The sequence below is a fragment of the Python bivittatus genome, unplaced genomic scaffold (genome assembly GCF_059951505.1).
Source record: "Python bivittatus isolate LINGU-HERP-01145 unplaced genomic scaffold, Pbiv_v1 ctg000440_np1212, whole genome shotgun sequence".
Lineage (NCBI taxonomy): Eukaryota > Metazoa > Chordata > Lepidosauria > Squamata > Pythonidae > Python > Python bivittatus.
The window spans coordinates 4,088,974-4,116,973 of NW_028277063.1; the positions used below are offsets into that span (position 1 = coordinate 4,088,974).

Below are 28,000 nucleotides of genomic sequence, written 5' to 3' on the forward strand. Positions count from 1 at the left end.
CACGTGTGTGTAAAGGTTGCACCGTGAGAGAAAGAGAGATTTTGGTTTTCCTTCCAAAGGGGTTTTTAGGAAGTGTGGTTACTGGTGCTTCGCTTTCGGATGCAATACTCCCAGGGCTTTTTGGGCAAATCTGGGATGGACAACAGGATGAAGCAGGCTCCCCCGAAGATCAGAATCACCCCTGCAGACACTGCACAAGCCACAGACCAGGAATACTCATATTCCAGGGGGATGGACTCATTGGAGGTGATCAGCCACCGAACCGATTGTCGGAAAAGCTCCAGAGTCACCAATACCATCAGTCCTGCAAGGAAACCAAAAGAGAGAGAAGACAATGTGGGGCAGTGTTTTTCAAACTTGGCAACTTTAAGAAGTGTGGACTTCAACTTACAGAGTCCCCCAGGGAATTCTGGAAGTTGAAGTCCACACATCTTAAAATTGCCAAGTTTGAAAAAACACTGGTGTAGGGTGTTCCCCGTGCGACATTTCCAGTTGTGAATCAAGACTACAAACAAGCTGTATGGAAAGCCTTCTGGAGGGGCACTGAATTAGAGTTAACTGGGCCACCTGGAAGGGCCTTGTGTGGCTCCTTTTATCTATCCTTAGGTGGAGCTGTTGCCTACTTATGTTTTAAGGAATATCGTGGTTAAAGGAACACCCCCACTCCCCCCAACCCGTATACTTCAGGAAAGAGAAGAACATTTTGCAGAATTCATACCTGATATTATAAAGAAGCAGGATGCTGGCTTCAGGAGGAACTCAACTCCTTTGCTCAGGGCCATTGTGATGCAGAGAGACCCCATGGCCATCAAGGTGATGCTGAGGAGGGACACAACGGCTGCCGTGATGTTCAGTTCTATGCAACGTTGCCAAGCAGGGGAGAAAAAGTTGTTTCATTCCACCCAACATTTCACAGAGGAAAACAGGGGCATACTGGCAGGATACCTAGTGCCCTATTTCTGCTGTGGCCAGCAAGGAATCTTCAACATGTAGAGAAGGGTGCCTCCCTCTACATGTGTTGACTGTCAAGTCATAATTCCTGTTAGCATGGCCATAGCCCAACACAACCAGAGGTATCAGGTTGGTGAAGGCCATGTTAGAGCATTACACCAACACACACTGGTGTGAATATCACACATAAATGTGATGCTCAGGGCTAAAATGTGAGCAATCACTGGGTGCAGCACAGAAAGATATGTGCTTAACAGGAATGAGAATGGAAGAAGAAGAAGAGAGACAGAAAGCAGTGGAGACACAGGCCTGGATGGCAGACAAGTGCCAGAGATTCAGATAACAGCTGATGTGTGCGTGTGTGTGTGTGTATTCCCAAAGAGGGATGGCTATTTCTTCTCTGTCCCAGCAAACCTCAGTGTAATTTGAGTTCTTTTGAATAATACCCTGGGAGCATCTTCCATGATCATTTAAAGATCTTTTTTTGATTTAAAGCTGCAGTTAGAGCCCTAAAGGAAAGCTGCAGTGATTAATTGTTTGACATTTTTTAAAAGTCTAATGACTAAAAAAATGCTTAGATTTATTGGGTGGTGGGGTTCTTAAATTTAAAACCGTGAAAGGTGGCAGAAATTTGATTTCAACACAATTTGTAATTGGCTTATTGAATTGTGAATCTGCTGTTATAAATTCAATGTTCTCTATAGGTAGGAGATTATAAAGTGCTAGTACATTTCAGCACATGAGCATCAACAAACTGTATCTTAAGAACATTAAATTCACCATTCATTTTCTGATTGGCTATAATTATCTGGGCTTTGCTTGTTTTTGCTTTCCAAATGATTTGGACTTCAGTTTCCATAGTCCCCAGCCAGCATGGGTGACAGTCTGAGAATTATGGGATTTAGCCCAGCATCTAAGGGCAACAAATTTGGGATTGCTGCAACAGGAAATCAAGATGAAGCCAAAGAGGGAAGCAGGAACTGCAGAACCTGAAAAGCAGAAAACATGCTTATTCCTCACAAGTGCACAGTTTAAGAATTAAACCCAGAAATTGATTAAAATGTAGAAGAGCAACTAAGATTTAAAACTAAATTCAGTCTGCCTTGCTGTTAGGATTGAAGGTCATCAGGGGTGCTGCCTGGCAGGTGGCCAAGTATGAGACCTTCCTTGTGAGGTTGGGCCTTAAGGATCAGTTGAGGGTTTTGCTTTGTACCAGCCTCCCTGCCAACTCTGCTCAAGACCATATCTGGGCTGTTCCCCAGCCTTATGGTTCTGGGGAACTTCAATCTGCCATCCTTGGGGGTGGACTCGCAGGCAGTGCAAGAGTTCATGACCACCATGAGAACCATGGGCCTGACCCAGCGTATCATGGGCCTGACCCACAAGGGGTCACACATTGGACCCAGCTTTTGTCTTGGGGGGCAGTGGCTACATGATTGGGATGTTGCTTGTCCTCTGGAGTTTACCATAGCAGCCTTCCTCTGTAGGGAGGTGTGGCCTATTTAATCAGCTTGTCCCAGGGACCTAATGGGTTTCAGAGGAAGCGTGGGTGTTTTCCTGAGATTTTAATAAATGGTTTGATTGAGGCCTTAGTCACTGCCTGGAATGAGGTGGTGGGAGTGGCTTTAGATTGGATTGCGTGTATGCAGACTCTGTGTGCAGACACTGGTGTTCTTCCTGGATTTCTGTGAGTCTCCAGAGGATAAAGCGACAGAAGAGACATCTAGATCACCACTGGGAGAAAGCTAGGAAAGACTGACCAGACATAGATAAGAGCCTTTGTTAGAGCCCATGATGTGGTAATAAAGGTGGCGAAAAAGGTTTATTTCTCCACCCTTATTGCATCCTCCGAGTGTTGGCCACTAGCCCTGTGCAGGGTGACCTGGTCCCTTCTGGGTCAGGAGGGATTGCTGGAGCATCTGCCAGGTCCCTGTGAGGATTATTCTCAACATCTAGTGGATAACATCGCTCAGATCTGCTCTGAGTTGGATTCCAGCTGGACAAGTCCTGTACAGGTGGCCGAGGCACAGTTTTGTGATGTTATCAGGGATGAGTTTTAGTCTGTTAGTCCCGAGAAAGTGGACAGGGTCCTTGGAACTGTGGGTGCGGCCAACTGTATATTAAATCTGTGCCCTTCCTGGTTGTGTAAGCCCTCCAGGGACAGAGCATGTGGGTGGAAGCATGCAGTGATAAATGTGTCTTTGAGAGAAGGGACGGTTCCACTGGCTCTGAAAATGGTGGTGGTGCACCCTTTCCTCAAGAGACTATCCTTGGAGCCAGCTGATCTGGACAACTTTTATCCAGTCTCCAACCTTTTCTTTTTAATTTTCCTGGAGGAAGCAGGTTATCTGGGCCCTTTTCAGTCAGAATTCAAATTCAGACCAGGGTATAGTACTGAAAATAGCTTAGGTTGTGTTTGACAATGACCTGTAGTGAGCTTGGGATTGGGGTGGTGTAACCTCATCCTAACCTCACTGATTCACTTGCAAGGTTGTTATTATAGCCAGTCTCAATGTCTGACAGCCCACTAGGCAGATCAGATGAGGAAATCAACTCTACAGCAAGGCTAAAACTATTTTTATTGAGATTGGCTATAATAACAGAATCTTGCAAATCTGATGGTGCTGTACTACCTCCTCCTCCTCCTTATAGTTCAGTGAATCAGGGAGGTGTCTGCCTGAGCTGCTTCTGAATGTTATCTCCTTCTGTACTTAAAAAAATCCTTCAGCCCTTTTTGACTAGGCAATGGTTCCTGCATATCTCCATCAAGGTCATCTTCCTTACTCTCTACAAGTATCATCAACATTTAGATGATGCCCTGCTGTACACCTCTGCCATTAGCCTTCCAAGTGAAGCTGTTGAGGTTCTGTTCCAGTGTCTGGAGTCTGTGAGGGTCTGGATGGGGAAGAACAGGTTGTGGCTCAACCCTGCTAAGATTGAGTGGCCGTGGGTTCTGGATGTTCCGACTGGAGCATTTCTATCTTTGGTTCTGGACAGGATGGCCATGCCCTGTTAATACTTGATGAGCCTCCTGGACTTACAGCTCCTGCTTGAAGAGTAGGTGGCAGATGTGGCCCAGGCTGTGTGTGTTGCACAACTGTGTCTTGTGTGTCAGTTGCACCTGTCCTTGGACTGGGAGACCTTGCTCATGGTCACACCTTAGTCACCTCTCAACAGGACTACTGCAACACACTGTACATGGGGCTGCCTTTAAAGACCATCTGGAAGCTTCAATTGGTCCAGAATGCAATGGTGCTGGTATTTAGGGGCACAGTGACCTGCTCTAGATCCCAAGGGGCTTCTGGGTGCAATTCAAAGTGCTAGTTAAAGCCCTACATGGCATAGGACTGGGTTACTTGTGGGACTCCCTTCTCCCAAGAACATCTGCCCGCCCTACCTGCTGCCATAGGGACGGCATACTCCAGGTTCCTTCTTTTAAACATTGCTGTCTATGGGACCTAGGAAGTGTGCCTTCTCTGGGGCTGCCCCCCCCCCCGCCATCCGATACATGACAGGTCCCAACTCTGCTTGCTTTTAGAAAAGGTGTTAAGACTTCTTCGCCAGGCATTTGAGTCTGGTGGAGCAGAGTCCCCTTTGGGTTGTCTAATTATCCCATTGGGTCATCATTTTATATTTTATATATCAGGTTATCCTTTTTTAACGCTGTATGCTTATTTTCCTTTGCTTATCGTTTGTTTCTGTTGCAGGCCACCCTGTGTCACTTTGAGTTGGACAGTCCTATAAATCCCTGCAATAAAGAAATAACTACAAATAGAAAATAAAGAATTAAAGCAAAAAAAAAAAAAGTCCGGGCTTGCAAAAAGTTGCCATAATCATGCTTACCAGATGGACCGCAGGCTCAGAAAATGTAAATGTTAATTCATACTTGAATGTTGGTTTGAATAGGGAGAACACTGCATGTTCCGGTTACATTTGAACGGCAGGCTAGGACTGTGTTAATCATTTAGAGAAGTGTTCCTCACTCTCAGCAACTTTAAGATGCATGGACTTCAACTCTCAGAATTCCCCAGCCGGCTAGGGAATTCTGGGAGTTGAAGTCCATGCATCTTAAAGTTGCTGAGAATGAGGAACACTGATTTAGAGGGATGCTTTGCAAAGCAATGGCTCTCTCTTTTTCTCCTCTATTCAGCAATTTCGCTTGGGTGGCATCTTGGTGGAGCACACACAGCTCATTCAACAAGGGAAGCCCTTAGAACAGTGGATCTGAGCCTTCAGGTAAATGTGATCCTTTGCCCCTTAGAGTAGTGGGTCTGAGGACAGCTGTGGTCCTCTGGGGAAGCCCTCCAACCCATTCACACTGCCCCATTCCAAATCTCCTTGATTCAATGTATGAACTGATACCTTTCTCATTTCAGAAGCATAGGATGCACGCACATTGTGCCGACACACGCAGCTCCTTTCCTTCCCGTCACACAACCCTTCCACCTGGACGCCCATGATGGACTTACCCTTTTTTGTAGTCCTTTGGAAGATGTTGGCATTCTCCCCAGTGGTGAAGAATTTGAAATAAGAACAGTTAGCTTCTGAAAAGAAAGAAAGCATTTCCCCTGATTATCATTATATTATACTGTTGTACTACTATTTATTAAAGTTATCTCAGACAAAATTCATTTCTCACAAGTCGCTCAATGTTTCTTCCACTTTGGTTACTCAAAGAATAAATAAATCCAACCCTATTCCCAAAAAAGAAGGGCATTATGTTTTTTTCCCCTTCCAAATACTAGCTATACAGAATAGTCCAAGCAAGGAAACTTGAGAGTTGCTATGAACCTATGAAAATCCTCCCAGATTTACTTTCTCTGTAGAAACTGTGTGTGCCCTCTCATATATAAATGAAGCATAAATCTCTCTCTGTAATAATTTTCCAGTGTAATTTCTTTTGGCTGTTCAGATTCAGAAAAAAAAACACACAGACCTTTCTATGGGACTGGATCGGAGAGTGTTTCTGACATCACATTCCTCCTCTGAAATAAAATCTCTTTCTCAGGGACCACAGAATTGCTGCCCTGGTTACTATTAATAAATTAATTACTAACACCTTAACATACTATTTTTGTAAGCCTTTCGTTCCAAATCAATGTTGGTATAAATCTTTGCCAAATATTCATGATAGAAGCATTAAATATCAAACATGTATTCATAAATTAAAATAATGCTCAAGGTGACAAGCACATTTTAATTTATGCCCTTCTAAGGTATAATGAAGGAAGGTTAACTTACTCTATAACTTGATTAGAGTTTATCTTTACAACACCACTTTGGTTGTATGTAATCACATGTACTTTTTGCCATATGAACATTTCACAATAGAAAACATTTTTGTACCAATATCCAGATTACAACCCATGGTTTATGATTATTAGAAATTTAGATGCAGCAAAGTTGCAGCAAAGTTAAATTGCAGCTGAGAGAACTTGTCATTATTTAACCTATTTAATCAAAAATATTCTTTCATTGCAATGACTATAAAACTGTCTAGAAATGTGCTGGAACACTGACCAGCACATTTCTTGGTTTTATGAAACATTTGTCTAAATTTTAAACACTGAAAACAGAGAAAATGTGCTCCGTTTAATTCATATTGAATACTTTTTCAGCATGCAGAGGAAAGTGTATCCTTGGTCAAAATCAGTTTAGTTGCCTAGAGATTGTAAGGGAGTTTATAAAGTAAATTAAAGCCTTTTGCATCAAGATTAAAACAGCAAGAAATACAGCCAGTTAGTTGCATTGATAGCTAAAGTTCTAGGTAATGGTGAAATGGATCTATAAGATTATGGAAGCAAGTTTTTTTTTTAACTAGCCATTTCAGGGTGACAGCAATGGTACTATCTAGCTAAAGAGAATCTAAACAACCTAGAAAAAAGCAATGATAAATAACTTCTATACTGTAGCCAAGGAAACAGCATAGATGTCTTCATGTGGCCGCCAGGAGTTCAGCCAGACTAGAAGAAAACTTCAATTTCTTATTTCAACAATAACAGAGCATAATATGAAGACATAGAATTTTTGGATTATGAATGATGATGGTTCAGTTAATAATAAAAATTCATCTATTCAGCCAGCATTACTGGGTGCTTTATTAGGCAATCTTCTAATTCAGATTTTTTACACGTTGCCGTCAAATTATGGAAATTGAAGTCTAATATGTGGAGGATGCCAAGCTAGAGGAAGCAGCATTAAAAAAAATAAAATTAATTAAATTAATTAAATTAAAATAATGGATATTGCTAATTTTTCCATGTTATCTTAAAGCACTAGGAATATAGTTTAGATACAGATTTTTCCCCTTTGGATTTTTTCCTAGAATTTTTTTTTTTCATTTTTCCAGTATTTAAAAAGTGAAATGCTAACCATTCTGTCAACTATTTAACTTATAATCACACAATTTTGAATTTTTCCCCAATGTAAATTTCTCCAGTCAAGAAATTAATGAGGTTTCTAAGTTACATATGTATTCTTTCAGCTTTGTATTTTTTAAAAAATTGCATTAAAATTCATAATGTCTACTCTTTTAATGATTTTTAACAGTTAGATTATTTAATCTGCAAATTCGCTGTTTTATTTATCTCACTTTTTTCCTGAGAGGCTTATTACAAAAATCTTACTTGAATCCCAGACCAAAGACTAGCTGGTACATGGAATCCTGTTTATTGAGAGGAAAAAAGATTGATGTAACTTCGACTAACCTCATTGATCAGTTGCTCATTTTGAAAATTATTACTTTAATAAGTCTAAGCATCCTAGACTGCTTTAAGCCATACAAATGCCAAAATAGAAATATAAGATCACTTGTTCAGTTTAATCTATCTGATGTTATGAAGTGATGGAAATGCATTCTTGAATATGAATTAGCAGCAGCAGAAAAAAGTATAATCATGTTGTTCTGTAAGAATCTATCAAAACTTCTCCGATCAATCTTTCTACATGTTTTGGATTACACTCCCATTGGATGTAATTCATGAGTTATAGTCTAAGACATTTGGATGGTGCCATGCTGGAGAAAGCTTGCCCATCATAATTATTTGATTTAATAATTTGAATGAACGATTCCAGAAGTAACTTCCAGGCAATTTCTCTTGAATTAATTACAGTTACAATGTTTTTTCAATTTGGGGGAGGCCTTTATTTAAGGGAAAAAAAAGATGAAAAAGAAAGAAAGAAAGAGCAAAGCAACAACAGCACATTTTATCAGGATTCCCATGCACAGAGACACACACAGAATAATATCGTTTTAGTTTTACACAGTTTCAGTAAAGGATGGCTGTATTACTCAGTGGATGGAAAAGCTGATGTATTTTGTGGCTTATGAATGGGCTGCTTCCAGATGCAAATTATGTAAGGCGATTGCAATTAAAATCACAACTATAATCCCACTGTATTTCTGCTTGCGTACGCTTTTCCAAGTTGCCAACCGTTTCTTATAGCATTCCCCTTTATATGGTTATATATTATATAAAAATGCCTGCCTGCCAGATGTTTCTGCCACAAACCACGTAATACGTGAGAAGAAAACAGCTTCTCCTTTTAACTACCCAAACATCCTTTGGCTTTGTGGATTGTTGTGGCCATCGTTCCTTCCTGCAGGTTATATCTGCAATGCACCGGCTGGTTTTGCAGTCCTGAGAATTAGCAACTCTCTCGCGTTTTATTTTCCCCCTAAAGCAAAAAGTATATATAAATGTAAGAGGAAGGTGGTATACAGTAACTTATAAACCGATAGATGTCTAGTCTTGCTGGCTTCTCATCCGATTTGATTGCTAATAAAAAAATGAAGGGGCATATAAAGCGTTGGTGGAGAAATCTGGGAAATAAGAACAAAGATGCTGCAGTTGCTAATCCTTCCTTTTACATATGAACCCATTTACAAACTTTATTCAAGAGGGAGGCAGTTTCTCAAATTTGGCAACTGAAGCAGAGGGTTAGGGCCCTGTCCCCCAAATATTCTCTGAGATTCAGGCCTCGGGCGCATCTTTTCCAAGTCTGCACATGACCCAGTGGAGTAGATGTGATTGTGTCCCCAGAGACTAAAGCCTTGGCAATAATTGCATCCTTTTGAGCTGGACAAATTCCGAGTAGCCTCAGGGCGCAGGAGGGGAGACGTATGAAAGACGATTGCGCTCAGATTCACTGTGAATTAAGATTATAGGACCCTCCCAAAGCAGGATTCCCAGCCCAACCCAGCAGGTTTTTGCCCAGTGCAAAAAATCGTTTTTATGGGCAAGGGTTGGCGGGAAAAGAACCCCCCTTTACCCAGCATTGGAGTTGGGGAGCTGGCGGGGTAGAAGCAATGCCTTTTCAAGATGGCAAGACTTGATAGCAAGCCGGCTGTGATATGTTTAACCCATGAGTAAGTAGAGACTTGAGAAGTGGCTTTATCATGCCACAGAGTTGCCAGCTGGGAGGGGGTCAAAAAAGTCAAGATGGTGGCCACAACCATGCCCCTCCCCCTTTTTACATGCATCACAATGGGCCACCATTCTCTTGACTTTGTATTGACCCCCTCTCTGCAGAAACCCTTGAAAAAGTCATCCATTTTTTACACAATATTAGAAATACAGGAATTCTATGACTGGTGTGAGGTCATTTCCACATCAGAGCCCTTAGATGTGCTAACTATAACCAGATGCAAATGCAGGCAGGAGGAAAGAGAGATTTCAGGCCTGGGATCTACATCTTGGCCAATGGGAGGTGTCCTCATGTTTTGATAGAGCTCACCAATGTTAATATCAGTACCAAGTAGCCATTTTTAGTTTCTTGCAATGCTCTCTGGAGTGTTAGGGGAATTCAGGATACATGTAGTCCTCACTTAACGGCCACAATATGGACCAGAAAATTTGTTTTTAAGCAGGGTGGTTGTTAAGTGACTCGTGCCCAATTTTATGACCTTTTTTGCAGCAGTCATTAAGTGAATCACCATGGCCATTAAGCGAATCACACAGTTTCCTATTGATTTTGTTTGCCGGAAAGTTGCAAATGGCGATCATGTGACCCTGGGACGCTGCAACTGTCATAAGTACGAGCTGGTTGCCAAGCACCCAGATTGCAATCACGTGACTGCAGGGGTGCTGCAACGGTTGTAAGTGCAAGGACCGGTTGTAAGTCTCTTTGTTCAGCACTGTTGTAACTTTGAACAGTCGCTAAACAAATGGTTGTTAAGTGAGGACTACCTGTAGTTTTCTGACAGCATGGAAACCTACAGTTGGGGTCCAAAAGCCCTTTCAAAGAGGTTCTTTGACAGGTCAGTGGCCTGGGGTGACACTGGAAAGAAACATCACTGCAGAAGGAGATAGTTGATGCTGGACCCAGCTCAACCAAAGGCAAGGGTGGTTCTCCTTATAGGAAGCTAAGATGGGCATATTAGCTAGCACATGGCCCCAATTCCTTTTTGGCCAGGTGATGCTCCTCTCTTCTGCCCAGCCCAGCAGCCCATGGTGGTATCCTACCAAAGGCACTCAACCTTGTCAGATTAAGAAAGAAACCAGTCATAATGAAATAGTATTATTTAAAGCAGAATTTGTGATATCAAGTTGATAAGGAAGGTCAATTCTATGTGAATTTTTTACAATTCGTGGCACAGCAAACTTTGAGAACCTCCTGTCTCACTGGCACTATTGTAACTCACGGTGTTTTTTCTTTATTTAAATAATACATATTTTTATAAGACTTTTTTTGAAATGCCTTTGAGTCCATCTTGACTCCTGGCAACTACGAGGACAAGTCCCTGCAATTTTCTTGGCAACCTTTTTCAGGAGCAATTTGCCTTCCCTTCTTGAGGGCAGGGACTGGCCCAAGGTCCCCCAGCGGGCTTTGTGCCGAAGGCAGGAGTAGAACTCACAGTCTCCTGGTGTCTAGCCATGTGCTTTTAACCACCACACCAATCTGGTGAGAGGAGACTGCTAGTTCTTTGTTTGCACAAGACCTTGGAAATATAGAAGGAGGATGTGCAACCACTGCAGATTTCAATTGAGCAGGCGCCCCTGTTAAAGGATGAGCTCCTGAGCAGATGCAGAGTGCTGAAAGAATACAGAGAAGTTAAGTTGCATGAAGAAGAATGTTATACCATGAAGCTCATGTTATGGTTGTCAGGGCATGAGCTTTGCCCAGCTCTCAGGGCACGCTAACGGACTCATTACACTGGAAGGAAAAAGTAGATTTATTAGGAAGTACATGAGGATAGAAAAAACCTCACATCTATCTCAACTGAGTCTTGAAGAAAGGGGAATTTCCTTTGCCTCTTAAACATGGGGATTCATTTAACGACAGGTCCAGGGAGAACAGATAGAGGGAGAGTGTGGAAAGGCCCTTCTCTTTATCTATCTCTCACCATTTGCATTAGTAGAAATAAAAACAGCTCATCGGTGCCAAGAGACGATGTAACCCCCTTCTCATCGCCTCAGATGCCCATCATGACACCCATATTCTCTCAAAGGATCGGGAACCAATCACAGAGCAATGACTTGATTAAGTCCTACCTTTGGCCCAGTCTACATCCACATATCCAGTTAGTTCAGGGTTACTGCTTCCTGAGCTCTTTCAGTCACTTGCCAAGTGTCATTTCTGTGAAAAGACTTTCTTTCTTCCATTGTTGCTTCATTCCACTTCTCCGTTTCATGACCTGGCAGCCTTTGGTTACATCCTCCCGTCTTCAGCTCTTGCAACCTTTCCCTCCGGGCCAGGAGGGGTGGGGGGGTCCCTTTCTTAGGTCTCTGCAAATGTCTTAGCTGTGGCTGAGGGTCAGCTGGGGCTTCTTGCAAAGCCCCTCCTGTAGCTTTCACCATCCCAGCTGGTGCTTGTAGGTCTCTTTTTGAAATTGGCTGTAATGCTGGTTTGAAACAAGGAAGAGGGTTTAGCTGCGGTGGTGTTGCCTGCTGGGAGTAGCTTGGTTGAAATTCTGATTCTTTACTCCCAACTTACCTTACTGTCTCCTCAAAATAACCACGTTCATGGTTTTAAACCTTCTGGTGCAGTGTTTCTCAATCTCAGCAACTTTAAGAGGCGTGGACTTCAAGTCCACGCCTCTTAAAGTTGCTGAGATTGAGAAACACTGTTTCAGAGGACACAGATAGGATCTTGCTTGTTCCCCTCGGTGCCACTTGTGTGTCCAACCGTGATACCTTGTTCAACTCTACAGTCCAGTTTCTTTCTTTCCTCTTTCAGAAGAAAGGCATCCAGTTTTGATTCAAAACTCCTAATATGATTTAAAGTGGGCTTCTGTTCAACCACAATTCAGAAGGAATATATTTTATGGCTTTGGTGGGTAGCCTCCTTTGAAGGTAATAATCTGTTGCAATACCTTCTCCCTACCATTTTTTTTTATGCAAGTGTGAGTCAACTAATACATTTGTACACATTTCCAGCACAGGGTGATCCCGTTTTTCTGCTAATTCTTTGGTGTAATGAATTCCAGCACAGGATGATCCTTTGTTTCTGCTAATTCATTGTTCTGGTATAACAAGAACAGGTCTCTCATGAATAATCCTGTTTTCCTTTTAATAATCAAACATCTGTCCATTCACAAATCCTGTTCCATTATCAGACTGCAAAATCTGTGGTTTTCTTCCAAATGTGTTTTCCAGGTAAGTGACAAATTGTCTGTATCTGCTGAACGCTTCACCCTTATCCCTCATTAGTTATAAACTACAAAAACAGGATGCTTCATCAAGGAAATTACAAAATGCCTATTGCTCCCATTTGACTCGGTGGAAAGGGAATAGAGATCACGGTGGATTTTATCAACCATCAAATATTGCTGTGGGGTTACATTTCCTTTATTTCCCATGATTTCAGAATTTTGGGTGGGTGGGTGTGCGGCTCTGTCATTCTCAAGGAATGCATTGACCAGTGTTGATCAGCCCATTTGCCATTTTGAAACTGATGACCAGTTCTTCTCTTTATATCTGCCTGATTTACTCTATGCTCTGATATGCTAGTTTTCCATGCTGAGTTTCAGTGCAGCTTCTCTGTTTGCATTACTTTGCTGGCTTTGCAAGCCCAGCTGCTTTTCTCTTATTAGAGGATTCGCAACTCTCTGGGGAACTGGCTGTGAAAAATCCAGCTTCCAACACCGTTCCTTTCATCGCCAGATGTTCATCCTTGCTGTTATTGACCAACCTCCATCAAGAAATTCAACTCGGTTTCTTCCTGACTGAGTAACTAATATTTAGTAGAGTGGAATCCAAATCTGGAGAGTACAGTACATACTTAACTTGTAATACGAATCATCAGTCACTGTACATTTTATTACAGCCTCGCCAATCTGTTGCAAGAATATTTGTTTTTCATTCACCATCTCAATCTGCCTTTGCAGCCTGTATCAAGATCAACAAAGGTTTTTTTATTATTATTCTTATTTTCAAACACTGGAGCAGTTGCTCCTTTATGCAGATATCCCCACCATCTTTGGGGGCTCTATCTGTAAGACTCTGCAACATCCCCTTTTCTTCTCCAGAATGCCCTTAGGTGAGATCTGCATCTGCAGATAAGGCAGGAATTTTCTCTAGCTTTCGAACCAGAAGCATCTGTCTGCTCAAAGAATCTCTCTGTTCCCCTTAGGGATTCCTGCGGATGTAATTTAGATCTTCCCTGATCCAAAATCAGGCTTTGCTAAAGCATTATTGCTCTTATTTCAGCATGTTAAAATGTTGGGCCAGAGACATCTGAAGGAAAGCAATTGTAACTCCATCTTGCACTTCCATGCCATTATTTTTAAGACGCCTCCATGGGTCAAGCATTTGGTTCATGTGATCTGAGATCCTTGTGCCCTCCTGCATTCTTAAAAAGCACAGGCTTTCCACCAGACACACAGTAAAGTCTATAGCAGCATTTCTCAACTTTGGCAGCTTGAAGATGTGTGGACTTCAACTCCCAGAATTCCCCAGCCAGCCTTGCTGGCTGGGGAATTCTGGGAATTGAAGTCCACACATCTTCAAGCTGCCAAGGTTGATAAACACTGATCTATAGTCTTTGTATGGCAAGGTTTTCTTTAAATTATTCCAAAGCTCTCTTGTATCTCTCAATTCATCTAATAGGAACAAGCACATTGCCCCTTATAGAACCAGAGATATGCCTGTGGATCCTCCTCAGCTCCAGAGTATATTACATTTCCAGAACTTGCCATAATTTAAGGGTTTCCAAGAATATCTCAATATGATACACCTATTCTTCCCAAACTTGGGTTTTGAAGATAAAAAGGGAGTCTATGGCCTTGTACAAACTGCAGCTTCACTCCTTGCAGCTGCTTGACAGGGGTCAAGAAAAGTAAAAACAAAACAAAACCCCAAAACCCAAAAGAGACCCCTCTCCAGTTGATTCTCTTGCATTTCTGCCCTTTGCCAATCCGGGGGTCGACGTGCTTTTGTAACTCTTTACTCCTGGTTATCCAGTAGCTTGCAGCTTTGCAGCTCGATCTGGATTCAGCAGGAGCTCTGGTTAGAGGATATGTTCCTGACCATGTGCAGAGTGCTGACGGAATACTGCGTCATTCAGTTGTAGAACATCCCGTTAAAAAGAATGAAATGCTCATAATATAGTTGCCTTGGATGAGGATATGGGCTGAGCCCAGCTATCAGAGAATGCTCACAGACCTTCCCTCACATCTATCTCGATTATATCTTGAAGACGGGAAAGCAGAGGAGACGGAGAAGAGGTTCTTTTTGTCTCTTCAACACAGAGACTCATTTTACTCACAAGCCAAGTGAGAAACAAACATTTCCCTTTCTCCCACCGTTTGCCTCAGTGGCCAAAAACAGCTCCTGGGGCAGAGATGAGGCAATCTCCAACAATAATATTAACTTCACACCATCTCTCGTGTTTCTGCATCATGTGCAAAGACTTCAAAACACAAAAGGACGTTCTTCATAGTGGCGTTGACCTGCATTCCTCCCTGAATGGGCAGTGAAGTAGGCTGGCATAACTTGCATTGGGCCAGTGGCTGGAGGTCCGTGTTATCCTTATGGCTTCCATGCAGGACAATTAAAGGGCAAGGGTTGGTGGAGTCCCCAGGCTGCATTTCCCCTCTCCCCCAGCATCACCTACTGGCAGGAAAAACAACCGCCAGTTGCTGATCTTAATATGTAGTGGGGTGAACTTGGGCAACTGTGGGTCCAGCACTATTTCAAGCACTGAACCTGTGTTCACGAAATAGCCTGGCTGACAGGTCACACAGTCATAAAACCAGTAAAAAGTACAGTCACACCAAACTTCTTGGCAGAAGCAGCAGGAAACCTGCTAAACATTTATTTAGGACAGAACCAGCAACAAACAGCTGGAAGAACCTGGACCTCTCTCCTGGTTTAAATTGACTGGAGCACCAGGCCGATCCCTCTTTGGGAAGACTGATAAACATGTTTTGAACACAAGTTGGGCATCTTTGAGAAGAGCACTAAACCCACGTCTGTCCATTTAGGTGTGACAGAAGCAGAGGCATTTCCAGGAGCCAGGAATCCAGTCTCTTTAATAATCTAGGACAAAATGGTCATGGAGGGGGAAAGGGACACCCTCACAGGAACCTTAGGCGGCCATGACAGAGTGGGCTTATCCCAGTCCCTGACCGCTTCCTCACTTACATCAACAGCAAGGAGTTGCAGATTGTTCATACGGCAAAACTTGTGTCAGAAGAAGCAGGGAAGTAAAGCTTCAAAACCGGAGGAGCTAAAGACAAATTTAAGATGCCTCTACAGTGGGCTGGGAAGGACACAAAGTCCAAGTCATGAAGATGCACCCTCTGAAAATGGTTCAGGAGGCATCTTTGTGCCACAGTTAGCAGGATGTGAAAATGAGCCCAAAGTCACCCACACTCTCCCTCCCCACTGATAAAATTATGCCTCTCCCAGTCTCCTCTGTTTAAACAAGGTAAGAAGGGATGTCCACAGGGTGTGGTCAAAAAGTCAAGTTGGCAGCCATGATGGGTGCTGCTTGTTTTTGATGTGTGATGCATATAAAATGTGCCCAAATAGATTGGGACTCTAGCTGGCATTTTAGGCAATACATCTGGAGAGCACAAGATCAGGGAAGGCTGATTTAAAAGATACAGATAGGTATCTGTATAGATACAGATTGTTTAGTTTTGGTTTATGTGATCCCTTCTGATTGTGGCTTACGTAACATGATTGAACTAAATCTAGGGGCAACATGTGAATGCAGGAACCGAAAGAGAGAAAAGTCAACTATGGGCATAACAGCATTTAGAAAAGCAATAGAAAAAAACAGAAAAGAAATCGCTGCATATTATAAAAGTGACCTCCAACGATCTTCACTTGTATCTCCGCGTGAAGCTAAATCGAGTTTTTATAAAATGGGTGGCTTCCCACATCCCATTAAGCCGAAACGACCAATCACACGATGGCTTAGCATGATGTGAGAAGTGGGCCGATGTCTCTTCTCAGCTCTAAACAATTTGATAAGAGGAACGAGTGTTTCCCGTGCAGGTGCAGAATGCAATTCTTTCAGACGTCAGGGTTTTGTGGAATGGGTATCCAGATCACATGGCGTTTCTTTCCAGGCAGATCTGAATCTGGTGTCTAGAAATATCTCTCTCCAACATTTCTTTCTTGAAATAGAGATATTGAGGGCTAATCTGTTTGAAAATGCCTGTCCGTCCATCCATCATTCCAAGTCATAACGCTGGCCTGAGATATTTTGCTTCCCCAGGGAGAGAGGGCAGGAGTGCGGCCAGACAAAATAATGCCCTTTGGCTATTATTGGGGCATAGAAAAGTGAATGGGGAATGGAAGTATATCATAAAGACAGAGGGGAGAATTAAATTGAACTTGCTATCTGCTGGGTCCTTCAGCCAGGCATCTAATTTCAGTTTGATAGACTGTTCACTCCCTGTCGCAGCCATCTGGTCAGCCTTTGCTCCTGTTGTCAATACCGAGGGCCTAATTTCTAAACTGGAATGGATCCAGACACTGCATAACTTTCACACTTTCATTTCCAAGGCCCTGAGCAACCTTCACTTTTGTACAAAGGTTAGTGTAGCAGCTTCTGTCTAGAGGGCCATGCTAGATCTGTGGTGAAACTGTTTATGAAGCTGCAGGGCACAGTCTCATTTCCAAATCTATTGCCAGCCTTGCAATTAGACCAGCGTTTCTCAACCGTGGCAACTTTAAGATGAGTGGACTTCAACTCCCAGAATTCCCCAGCCAGCATGGCTAGCTGGGGAATTCTGGGAGTTGAAGTCCACTCATCTTAAAGTTGGCAAGGTTGAGAAACTCTGCATTAGACAATTGCAATTGTCAGTCACATCTGGAAGGTTGCAGCAAAGGGCTGGAGGAATGGGAGTAAGGCCGAGCAGCCTGATCTAACCCCACCCCCCACCCCAAGTTGGTATGCTACCTTCACATAGGAGAGTCACTCTCACAATGTTGGTGTGAAAGGAGGATTCAGTTGTCCTAGGGATCAGTTTTTGCATAAGGAATGAGAAGACTGTGGCGTCTTGTTCTTCACTTGCAAAATGTCATGGGCTAGCCCAGAACATACACGCATTCATACAACACTGCTTGTGTTGAACAACTGGGGTCTATGCAGCTTCAAAAGCCAGTTTCAGCCCTCCTCCAGATTAGAGTAGCATGTGTGTGCTTTATCTGAAGCTGTCTTTGGGACACTTTGGAACATCAACTTATTCTAAATGCAGCTGCAAATTTATCTGGAAAGAGGGAGGTGAACTCTCTCAAGAACTTCACTGGTTTCTAGTCTGCTTATGGGGAGAACTGAATATACCCAGTCTTGACCTAGAAAACCATAAATGATGTCAGCTTCATCCCACACAGACTGCTCAGCTCTTCACCAAGAGGTCTACCTCTCTCTGGATGGCAGAGTTGGAGAAAGTAATTCAGCAAAAGAGAAGATTTATCTATGGTAGCCCCTCATCTGTGCCACTCTCTTCCTTGCATCTATTTGATATTGCTTTTGAGCACCACCGGAAAATATTTCATTTCTAACAGTTACATGGGTGCATTTGGTTCTGTAAAATTAATGCTTAACTTCACCCACTCCCCAAATTGTTAATATTTATGAAACAAAGCAGAGGATAGCTTATTAAATCCTCGAAGGGATTTGTCCTCTACTATTTTGCAAAGGACAATGCACTGAGAATGAATCCCTAAAAATGTGAAGATGGTAATAAGTAACTTTTAAAGGCATATTTTGCAAATGTAAGTAATAAATATTTCACGCTATGAGTTTCATGAACCTGGATCATTTTAGTCAGTCTTGTTGCAGATGGGAGAAGTCAAATCTGGCCCAAGCTTATCACCACCAAACTTCTTCTCACAGGCTCAAAATGGGTGAGGGGTGGAGACGGAAGATATTTCTTCTCCATCGTTCCTCATACATTCCATTTGCCTTTTCAACATCTGAAACTAATTATCTCACCATCGCTTACTCTTTTTTTTTTTTTCTCAAGCTAAATGTGTCTCACTTCTTCCATCTCTCCCTGTCTTGCTTGCTTGTCTGGCACTCAAAACCCTCTCTAGTTTGTTTGCAAGATTGCAGATGGAGCAGTTATGAATGGGCTGGTGGGACAGACTGACCATTGTAGTGTCTTGATGCTAATCATTAGTGCATCAAGGGTTTCTTCCTAAGTCCTTTCCCCCCACTCTGTTACACTTGGAGCTTACAACTATTTCACCAAGAAGCAATTTAAATTGCTCTGCAATGAGGAAATGGAGCAGAAAGAGAGTTTGGGTGCGAATGAAAAGCGCAAGACTTTCTCAGTAACAGGGGGCTAACCAAAAATATGTTCTGGGGTGTCGGAGCAGCACAGGCTGGCTTCACACATCATGTTAAAGCATACCATGGTTTGTGTTCAGCTTAGACCAATGTTTCTCAACCTTGGCAATGTTAAGATGTGAGAACTTCAACTCTCAGAATTCCCCAGCCAGCCATGCTGGCTGGGGAATTCTGGGAGTTGAAGTTCACACATCTTAACATTGCCAAGGTTGAGAAACACTGGCTTAGACAGTTCTGTGAATCCTGAGTGTGGCTTGTAAATCATTTATTTATCTCTTGATGAACCTAGATAACCATGAATAAGATAACTTGTTCAGGAAAAGGTTTTGCACCACCTCAGGCTCAAGGATACACAGGACAACTTGTACATTGGTGACATTCCCAGCAACCTCAAAAGATAATCAAATTGTAATTTTTCCGTGTTAGGAGAGGAATTATTTACTAAATAACCCAAACATGTTCATGTTATTTAATTACATTTAAATGTAAATTAAATTAAATCAAATCTAATTTCTGCCCCACCTATCATGCTTTTGGAACGTGACCTCTAACTAAATGCACTGTGCAGTCTGGAATATTTGTATACCACCTAAGCAAACCATGATGAAGAAATCATTGTTTAACATGATGGAGGGATGCCCACAAGGGGGGTGTCAAAAAAGTCATGATGGTGGCCACAACCACACAATTAAAGCTCCACCCCTCTTTATCTGCATTGTATTGTATGTGTAACACATGGAAAAATGGGATGGGCTATGCTTGTGCATGTGTGGCCCCTGGACATAACGTAAGAATCAGGGCTTAGTTCTTAAGCAAGCAACAAGACCACCTCTATGACTCAGCACAGCTGCCCTTGTTGAATTTTCTGACATTTGGCTTGAGAGGACGTAAATATTGCTAACATTATGGGATGTGAGGCCATTGTTCCAAAGGCAAGGACACCTTATGGATGTAGGGCCATTGTTCCATAGGCACGAATACATTTCTGCTTAGATATTGCCCATTAGCTCCCACACATATGATTGTTTCTCATTCCTTCCTTCATCAACACCTGTCAATGGGGCTGAATCAGAAGACCTGACCGACTGTAGTCTTTCAATGGGAGCTTGACTGGCAAAAATCAATAGGGGAGATTTTTCATAACTGGAAGATGAACGTCAGGATCAGTTGCCTTCTGCACATCAGTGGCACACTCCCCAGGGCCAGCTGAGGAATCAGCTCCTCTCATGGAAGAGCAGGATGGGTATGAAATTTCAGCTTGCAGAGTTGGATCTGTGATAACTGCTGTGCATATGCAAATTGTGGGGCAACAAGTAGAACTGGAGGCGAAGACTTTGATCCGGAAAGAAGGACAAAGGAACCACAGCTGCTCTAATCAAACTGAAACGCCCCCACAGCTGCATTTCTTTGCAGAAAGAGGAATATCCGCACGCCTAAGGCACAGCTTAGCCTGTAAACAGCCTTTTGTTGCAAGTCATCTTCGCTGTATAGGGAATCTAAGATGGTAGATGAATAACGTATCATCTTTCTCAGAACAGGGGAGGAAAACCAGGCCCGGCAGTGGGGGTGGAGGTTGCGGGGGGGAGGGCACAGTGGAGCTTAACACGAATCCTTTGCTTTCAGCTGAGCGCAGCATTCAGACATAAATGCTGCTGTGGGATATGTCTTTGTGTGTGCGTGCATGAGAAGATTGGTGATATGTAAGAGTAGAAGATTAGGAGAACAGGGCATCTGTGGGGGAAGTCACAAAAGTCAAGGTGGTGACTGCGACTGCATGATCAAAACCTTGTTCCTTTTCAATATATATCACATGCACTACCCATGTAAAAAGGGGCAGGGCTTTGATGGCACAGTTGTGGCTACCATCTTGACTTTTGTGACCCCCTCCCATGGATGCCTTGTAGAAGAACCAACCTTCTTCATTTGAGCCAAGATTGTTAAAGCTCCATTTAGTTTTTCTCTTCTTTGTCCGGTGTTAGTTCCCAGAGAACTGGGGGATTATGTGTAGAACACCTAGTTTGGATGGGCTGATGGCCCTGGATCCCTATCACTTTATTTATGATCTTCCTTCATCCAAGTGAAGTCAAGTTCACATTCAGAAAGGCTCCTGGACCATCTCCCATCACGGCACTGGGCCTGCTCACCTTAGCAGGTTGGCTGCATCTTCTTGAGGCTTTATTTCAACCCTCCCCAATCAATGTTGTAGTGCTCTCAGGGCAGCCCTTAAGCAGAATGAACAGGAGACCTGAAAACATAGTGGGGTTGGCTTATCATATTTTGAAGTGAGCAAATAAAATATTTTAAAATGTGAAGAGCCTCCCCTGAGAATCCAAATTCAAGTCCAGAAAGTCTAAAAGCAAGACTACCTTGCTACAGGAAAGGCTACTTAGAAATTCTTCCAGGGTCTACTACTGAAGTGTGCTAAAGGCCTGTGGACATCAATTTTTCAAGGGGCTATTTCCTAAGATCACAATGTGAACTTCAGCTCCAATCAAACCTTCTGCATTTTACTCCCTCTTCCACTCTCCTCCTTCTCCCACCAACTTTTACACCAATTTTTATATCCAAATCAATGCCTTCTCTTGCACAGGTCATAGCTAAACTAGGGAATTTGCTCTCTTGAGATGGAGCGATAGCTACCAAGCTATCAAGTTGGAGAAATTTAGATGGTTTATTTATTCAATTTATATAGCTGCCCATCTCAGACTGGTGACTCAGGTTGTCCATTAGTTATTTACAATGTCCCGGAAGTGGCCTGGTAACCCCAATTTTATCCTATCACTGTAATGCTGTAATCTTGTCTCAATTCAAGCCATTATTTAGACAGACTCATCCTGCTGTTTTCCATGTTGCAAAACATCTGGTAGAATTATCAATACCGTCAATGCATTATTAAGCTGGCAGTTTTTTCTATCGGCACTAGGATAGGTTTCACTAAGGATTGCTAGCGATAGTTGGTGATGATGATGATGATGATGATATACTCTCTCCAAGACAACAGGGAATATTGTTTGTTTGTTAGATCTATACTTCTACATATGAGTTGCTAAGTAAGACCAGCATCATGCTGTTCTTGGTCTCATGTCCTGCTGCATGTGATTTTCTCATTGGCCTTTGGTTCGCTGGCCTAGATAGGTCTCTGGTCTCATCCACTAGTGTGTAGCTCTTCATATACAATCTCTTGCTCCTGCCTTATTCCTTCCTTGGTCCCCACAACTAACACTCTTTCTTCTTAGTAGCTCTGTCTGGCCTACACCAATCTGAACTTCACTGGCTCACTCAGTAACACCGGTGACCTGCCTTGCCCATCTGTGATGTTAGGGCAACTCAAGCTGGTCATAGCCCAATGGTTCAGCATTACCTCCACACCATCTATTTCTGCATCAAACTCTCCAAAGAAATTATCCTAATAGCAGAGAAAACCTCAGATGGCAACACCTAGCTGACATCTGGGTTCAAAAGTGAAGCAAAATCAGGGGTGGACTGTTAGTTAAATTGGGAAGTTGAAAACACGTCCCAGAGGAAGGCAATGGTAAACCAGTTCTATGTGCAAGAAAACTAAATGGTTATGTCCACTAAGTCAACCTGAGTCAAGGGTGACTCAAGAGGGGTCTTACCTTTTCCACAGTATCGAGGGAAACCCACCCCCTTAACTCCGTGCTCCCAATATTTTGGAAGCCACACAGATCAGAATAATTTTGCAAATTCAGTAGCATGTATCAAATATAGAAAAGTGGTCCTTAAAAAACAGGGAACTTTTCAGAATGAACTTAAATATTTGGTCTGAGCTGTTAAGTATCATTCACTGTGGAATGATAAATATGTTTTCTTGATCTCTCCTCTTCCCACTGAATTTGGCACTGATGGCAGAAATTAAAAATTGGGAAGGGAGATAAATGGGTGTTTTTTAAAAAAATCTTTTGCTATGACATCTCATCAACATCAAAAATTAAAACTACCAGAGATGATACTTTTACTTTGCTTAGTGACAGGACTAACTTAAGCAACTGCATGTATTAGCTATCTCCAAAACTCACTATGTCTGGGCAAATGCAAAGGAAAAGAAAATGTGCTTAGATTATAAGAGGAGATTTTAGCAGGGGCCACTGTGTAATCTTGCAAGACAATCTGCATCTTCTGAAAATGACTCTCTTTAATAACATAGCTATTAAATGGGTAGGGGTCCTTCCTGTTCACCTCCCCTCTCCTCCAAACAAGGTGTTGAAAGAGGATTGTTCATGCTCTGGTTCAATGTTTCTCAACCGTGGCAACTTCAAGATGTGTGGAGTTCAACTCCCAGAATTCTCTAGCCAGCCATGCTGGCTGGGGAATTCTGGGTATTGAAGTCCGCACGTCTTAAAGTTGCCAAGGCTGAGAAACCCTGCTCTGATTAATGCATAAGGAAAGGAAATCCAGAGATGGTAAACATCCTTCCACCTTAATCAATGGCTTCTTGGGAAATCATGTGATGGTGGCTGTCTTGGGTTATGTGACAAAAGGTTGAACAGATCAAGATCCCTTTGTATGTGTGTGCCATCATGACAACCCAACTCCATTAAGATGAAACCATCTAGTATCCAGGAAAGGGATTGTCAGAATGATGTGCAAGAATGTAATACAGGTAGTCCTCGTTTAGCTACCACAATTGGGACCTGCAACTCATTAAGCAAAGCAGTCACTAAGTGAAATCATGACTGTGCTAATGATCTTACTTCCGCTTTCCTTTGCTTTACAGACTTGCAAAGGTTGTAAATGTGAGGATTGGTTGCAAAGTTACTTTTTCATCACTGTCGTAACTGCGAACATTCGCTGTACGAGGCAGTCATTCAACGAGGACTACCTATACATTCTTACCGGGTTGTAGGGAGACCTCTAAACTGTGCTTCAGGTAGAGACCAAGAGGCTTTCATGCCTTTATGTGCTGTATGTGTTTATGGAGAAAGGAAAGAGACCCACCCAATAATGCTGCCTCTGAATTCTTTTTCCCATTCATTTCTTTGTATGTAAATAAATAGATTGGAGATGGATAGTTAAAAACTCTGGTATTTTCTTCCTGTTCTCAGGAGGAATCTAGTAGGCAACAGGCAGCAAAATCATCCCCTAGCAAGTTATCAAAAACAAACAGCTGCTATGGTTTTGTTTCCTTAGGAAAGTTGGCAAACTGGGCAGATTTTAGGCCAGCAGTTGACAGTTTCAGGTAAGGCAGAAGAAAGAGTGACAAACTAGCGGATTACTTCTGCAGCTACCCTCCCTGGTACACCACCCGAAGCTTCACTTACGTACCTGACATAGCTGGGAAATTTCCCTATTGAACCCAAATCCATCTTGAGCTCACCCACTATGGCAAGGCTGAAAGTGCAAGGAATGAGTGCTGTGATGCTTGTTGCCCCAACACATCTTCTGAACTGAGAATTTGTGTATCTAGTTGAGCTTTCCGGGGGTAAGGAACACAAATGGTATGGAAGCAAATTATGGTGGCAAGCTTCCGTCTTTGATTTACTATACTGGTTGGGTGATTCTCTGGAATAACCCTTTGACCTGGTTAACACATTGCGCTAAGCCATCATTTGTTTTGGTTTTTGTTTGGTTTAATGTGTGGTTTGAATCTCACCGCACTCAACTCTGAAATAATGGCTTTCACGGCACATTGTAGATCAAGAACATTTAAATGCCACCACCCCAGTCTGCTCTTCTTCCCTGACCCTTCCTCTAAGATGCAATTTGCTAAAAATGCTGAAAAATGTCCACAGATCTCCCAATGTAATATATATCCTGGCTCTTTTACTCCCCAAAATAACATGCCTCTGACTAAAAGCTTCCTTCCCACACAGTCTCTTTTTCTTAACCTAGCTATCGTATATCTGTTTATCATTGCCAGGCCTTTTTTTTTAATCACTTTCAAAGCCAGACAATGTCCGTGTCTGTGTGTGCAGTGCATGTATAAATTTCTCTACAGGTGAAGATCAAGCAAGAAAGGACAAGGAAAGACTTATCAGGCAAACTGTCAACAAATATAGCATATAAGTGTAGAAACAAAGAACTTTTTAAGAGAGCCGAGAAATCACAGGGACATTTACAACTGAGCTAGAAATATGTAAGAGCAATCACAGGAGTCATCTGGTAGGCGAGCTCCAGGAAGAAAGCGTATACTGAAACCCTTTATCATCAGGATTATACAATGACAGAAAGATCTGTAGAAAGATCATAGATTTCTATAAAGATCATATATTCATAACCCCACTCCACTAGAAAGTGAGGTACTGAAGGCAATAAGCCACCTGTCAAACAGGAAAGCACCAGAGGAAATATCAATGAAACTGTTTAAAGCTGCAGGAGAAGAGGCAATTAAAATGCTCAGAACTGTATGTCAATAAATATGAAATGAAACTGTGTGACCTCGTAATTAGAAAAGATCACTGTATATGGATACACTGAAGAAGAGATGCAAGACAATCTCCAAATTACTGAAGCATTACACTAATTCCTCACCCAGCAAAGTTTTAATTTTGTTTTCAAAGTAGAGAGCCATACATGGGGAGAGAAATTCCAAGATTCCAGAAAAGACAAAGGAACACAGGACTGGATGCTAACATAATGAATAATAATGATAATGAAGAAAACAGGAAAATACAAGGAAGAGGCGGATTTTAATTTCATTGACTTGTAGGCTAATGATGTGTCTGAACAACAGATGTGATTCTTCTGAGGAATCTTTAGGAAGGAGGAGGAGAAGGATTTGCTATAAGAACAGATTCTGGAGAAACCGAATGGTTCAGAATAGAATAAGGTATATATTCCCATAATATACAGCAAATGGAAGAAAGAGATGACAGCTGAAGTTAAAATCTGAAGGTGAAAACATTGATGAATGACATCAATTTGTTACGTGGAAGTAAAGAAGATGTAGGTGAGCTCTTTATGAATGTAAAAATGGAAAATAAAATTCTAAGTTATGGTTAAATATTAATGTCAACCTGACATTTATGAGCAAAGAAGTGAAGTTGGTAGATAATTTTGTTTTCTTGGGCTCAAGAATAGATGAAGGTGGACAGTGTGCTGGAGTAGAAAAGTAGAGATTAGGTTTAGGGATATATGCAGTAATAAGATTAGACTAAACCATGAAGGAGAGTCATGGGTGCTCTATCACTGGATGCTTTCAAGTAAAGGTGCTTGAAAGGATGCTTTCAAAAAGGCCATTTGTCTGGGGGTTTCCTTCCCTGGGCAGGAAGTTGGACTAGAAGGGCTGTTCCAGCCCTATGATTCTATGACAATTCATGAAAACAAAAATCAAAATAGTGAAAGCAACAGTCATGCTAATGGTTATGTATAGCTATGAGAGCTGGACATTGACAAAGAACAAGAGAACCAAGATAGATGCCTTCAGATTGTGAAGAACAGCGTGACTGCACAGAGAACCCAGCCAATCAATCCTGGATTAAATGAAGGCTGACTGTTTGCTTGAGGTGATGATCAGCGAGCAGAATACCTGAGGCAAGTGATGGGGCTGATGATGGAGTAGAGAAAAGGATTATGCCTGATAAAGATTGGGGGAAGATGATGAGGTAGATGGATGGGATCCAAGAAAAATAAATGTGCTAATAAGGAAGATTGGCTTTCTGGGACTCTACAAGGGCTTCTGAATTCAGACACTCATATATCATACTGACGTTTTCTTAGTCTAAGCAATTGTTTTTATCAGTTCAGTGGCCCCTAGAAGCATTGGGACATTAACTCCCATAATTCTCCAGACAGCAGGACAACTGACTATAGTCCACAAGGATGGGAATCCACCTGGATGCAGAAGGCTGTTGTAAGACAATTCTATATTCCAAGAGGGAATGTGCTTGTAGAAACCAGAGTCCGAAAAAGGTGCTAGCAGGGACAAAGTTACTCATCATTTCATTAGCAAAAGAGAATAAACACTTCAGCAGTTCTCCACAGCCAGTTCTTAGCCTATCATTTCAAAAAGATGCCAAGCCTGAAGTCATGAGCCTTGGATTATATGCAGTCCTGATGTACGTGGAATGGAAGGGAGGAGGGGAGAGAGAGAGGAGATAGATGCAATGGACCAGTTTTGTTCTGCGAATAAATGAGGAGAATGAATATGTCTAAGCAAGAAAAAAAGCATTACTGCAAAGATAGGAGTGTAACAACGCCCTTCCCCACTGGCCTTGCTAGCTGGAACTGCTGAAAAGGGTAATTTACATGAAGGAGAACAGCCCCACGTTTACTGATGGTTGCTAAAACCCCATCTTCAAACTGCCATCATCATTATTTTGCTGGTGCCATACCTTATGATTCCATACATGATGCACGTGTTAGGCTTCCGTGTAAAACAACATCGGGAATTGTGACACCAGTGTTCGCTGCAACGCCCCCAAATTGCATGTGGCCCTCAAAAGGCCTCCGTGCAGTCCCTCCCCCCATACACATTTCCCTTCAGCTGCCAAATTCTCCCATGGGTGGCAGCAACATCTTCATAAATCGCCAGGCGGCACAGTAGTCATGGGGAAGATGCCACTCCGGAGGAGCAGCTGTTTGGCTGGCTAAGGGGAACCCCTGGTGATGGAGGTGGATGGTGGGTGGGAAGAGAAGTGCAAAGTCTTTCTGATTACATGTGTGTGTGTGCATGCGAGAAGGAAAGAATGTGTGCGGAAGGCTGGGTTTGTTTTTCTGGGGTGAGCAGGACAGTGATCTCGCCTGTCACCTGCCAGTGACCTCACCTGCCCCATGCAACCCAATCTCCAGGCATATCCCCTGGAACACAGGTACAAACTCCTTGCAGCAGCAGCAGAAATGTCTGTACGAAAGAGTAGCGATGGGATGTGGAGTGCAAGAAGAGCAGCAGAGGACACTTAACAAGTCTAAAAGGTTGACTACTCCAAATACAGATGGGGAGCATTTTTAGAGGAATTGCTGAAGATTAGGAAGGGGAAGAAGAGCAAAGAGGAAGATAATCCAAAGCGCTCTTACCACCAGGCAGCTCTGCAGGCCCACAGGTGCCTCTCTCATCTCCCACGTCGTAGACCCACAGTTTCTTGTAGCAGAATTTCCACAAGCCATAGTGGGCGGCCTCGCAGATGGCGGAGTGGTTCTGCTTGTAGGTGTTGAGCTCCACCCAGAATTCCGTGCCCACCGCCAGCACTGTCAGGGTCATTCCCACGATGGCCACAAAGAAAGCCAGCTTGATCTTGCCTTCCTGCTCGTCCGTCAGGACCTTCTGCCGTTGACCCCCTCCCCGCCTGCGCATGGCTATGCGCTGCTCCCGGTCCTGAAGGAAAAAGTTGGGCCACATCAT

The 28,000-nt window shown here is 42.7% G+C and overlaps 1 protein-coding gene across 1 annotated transcript; it reads right to left on the minus strand.

Moving 5' to 3' along the window:
- Positions 1-65: 65 nt before the first annotated feature.
- Positions 66-28,000, minus strand: CACNG6 (calcium voltage-gated channel auxiliary subunit gamma 6). Its single transcript, XM_007433699.2, has 4 exons — positions 27,676-28,000; positions 5,421-5,495; positions 719-856; positions 66-304 (listed from the first exon to the last, which is right to left on the minus strand). Exons 1-4 carry the CDS (start codon positions 27,998-28,000, stop codon positions 66-68), a joined length of 777 nt encoding a protein of 258 aa, XP_007433761.1.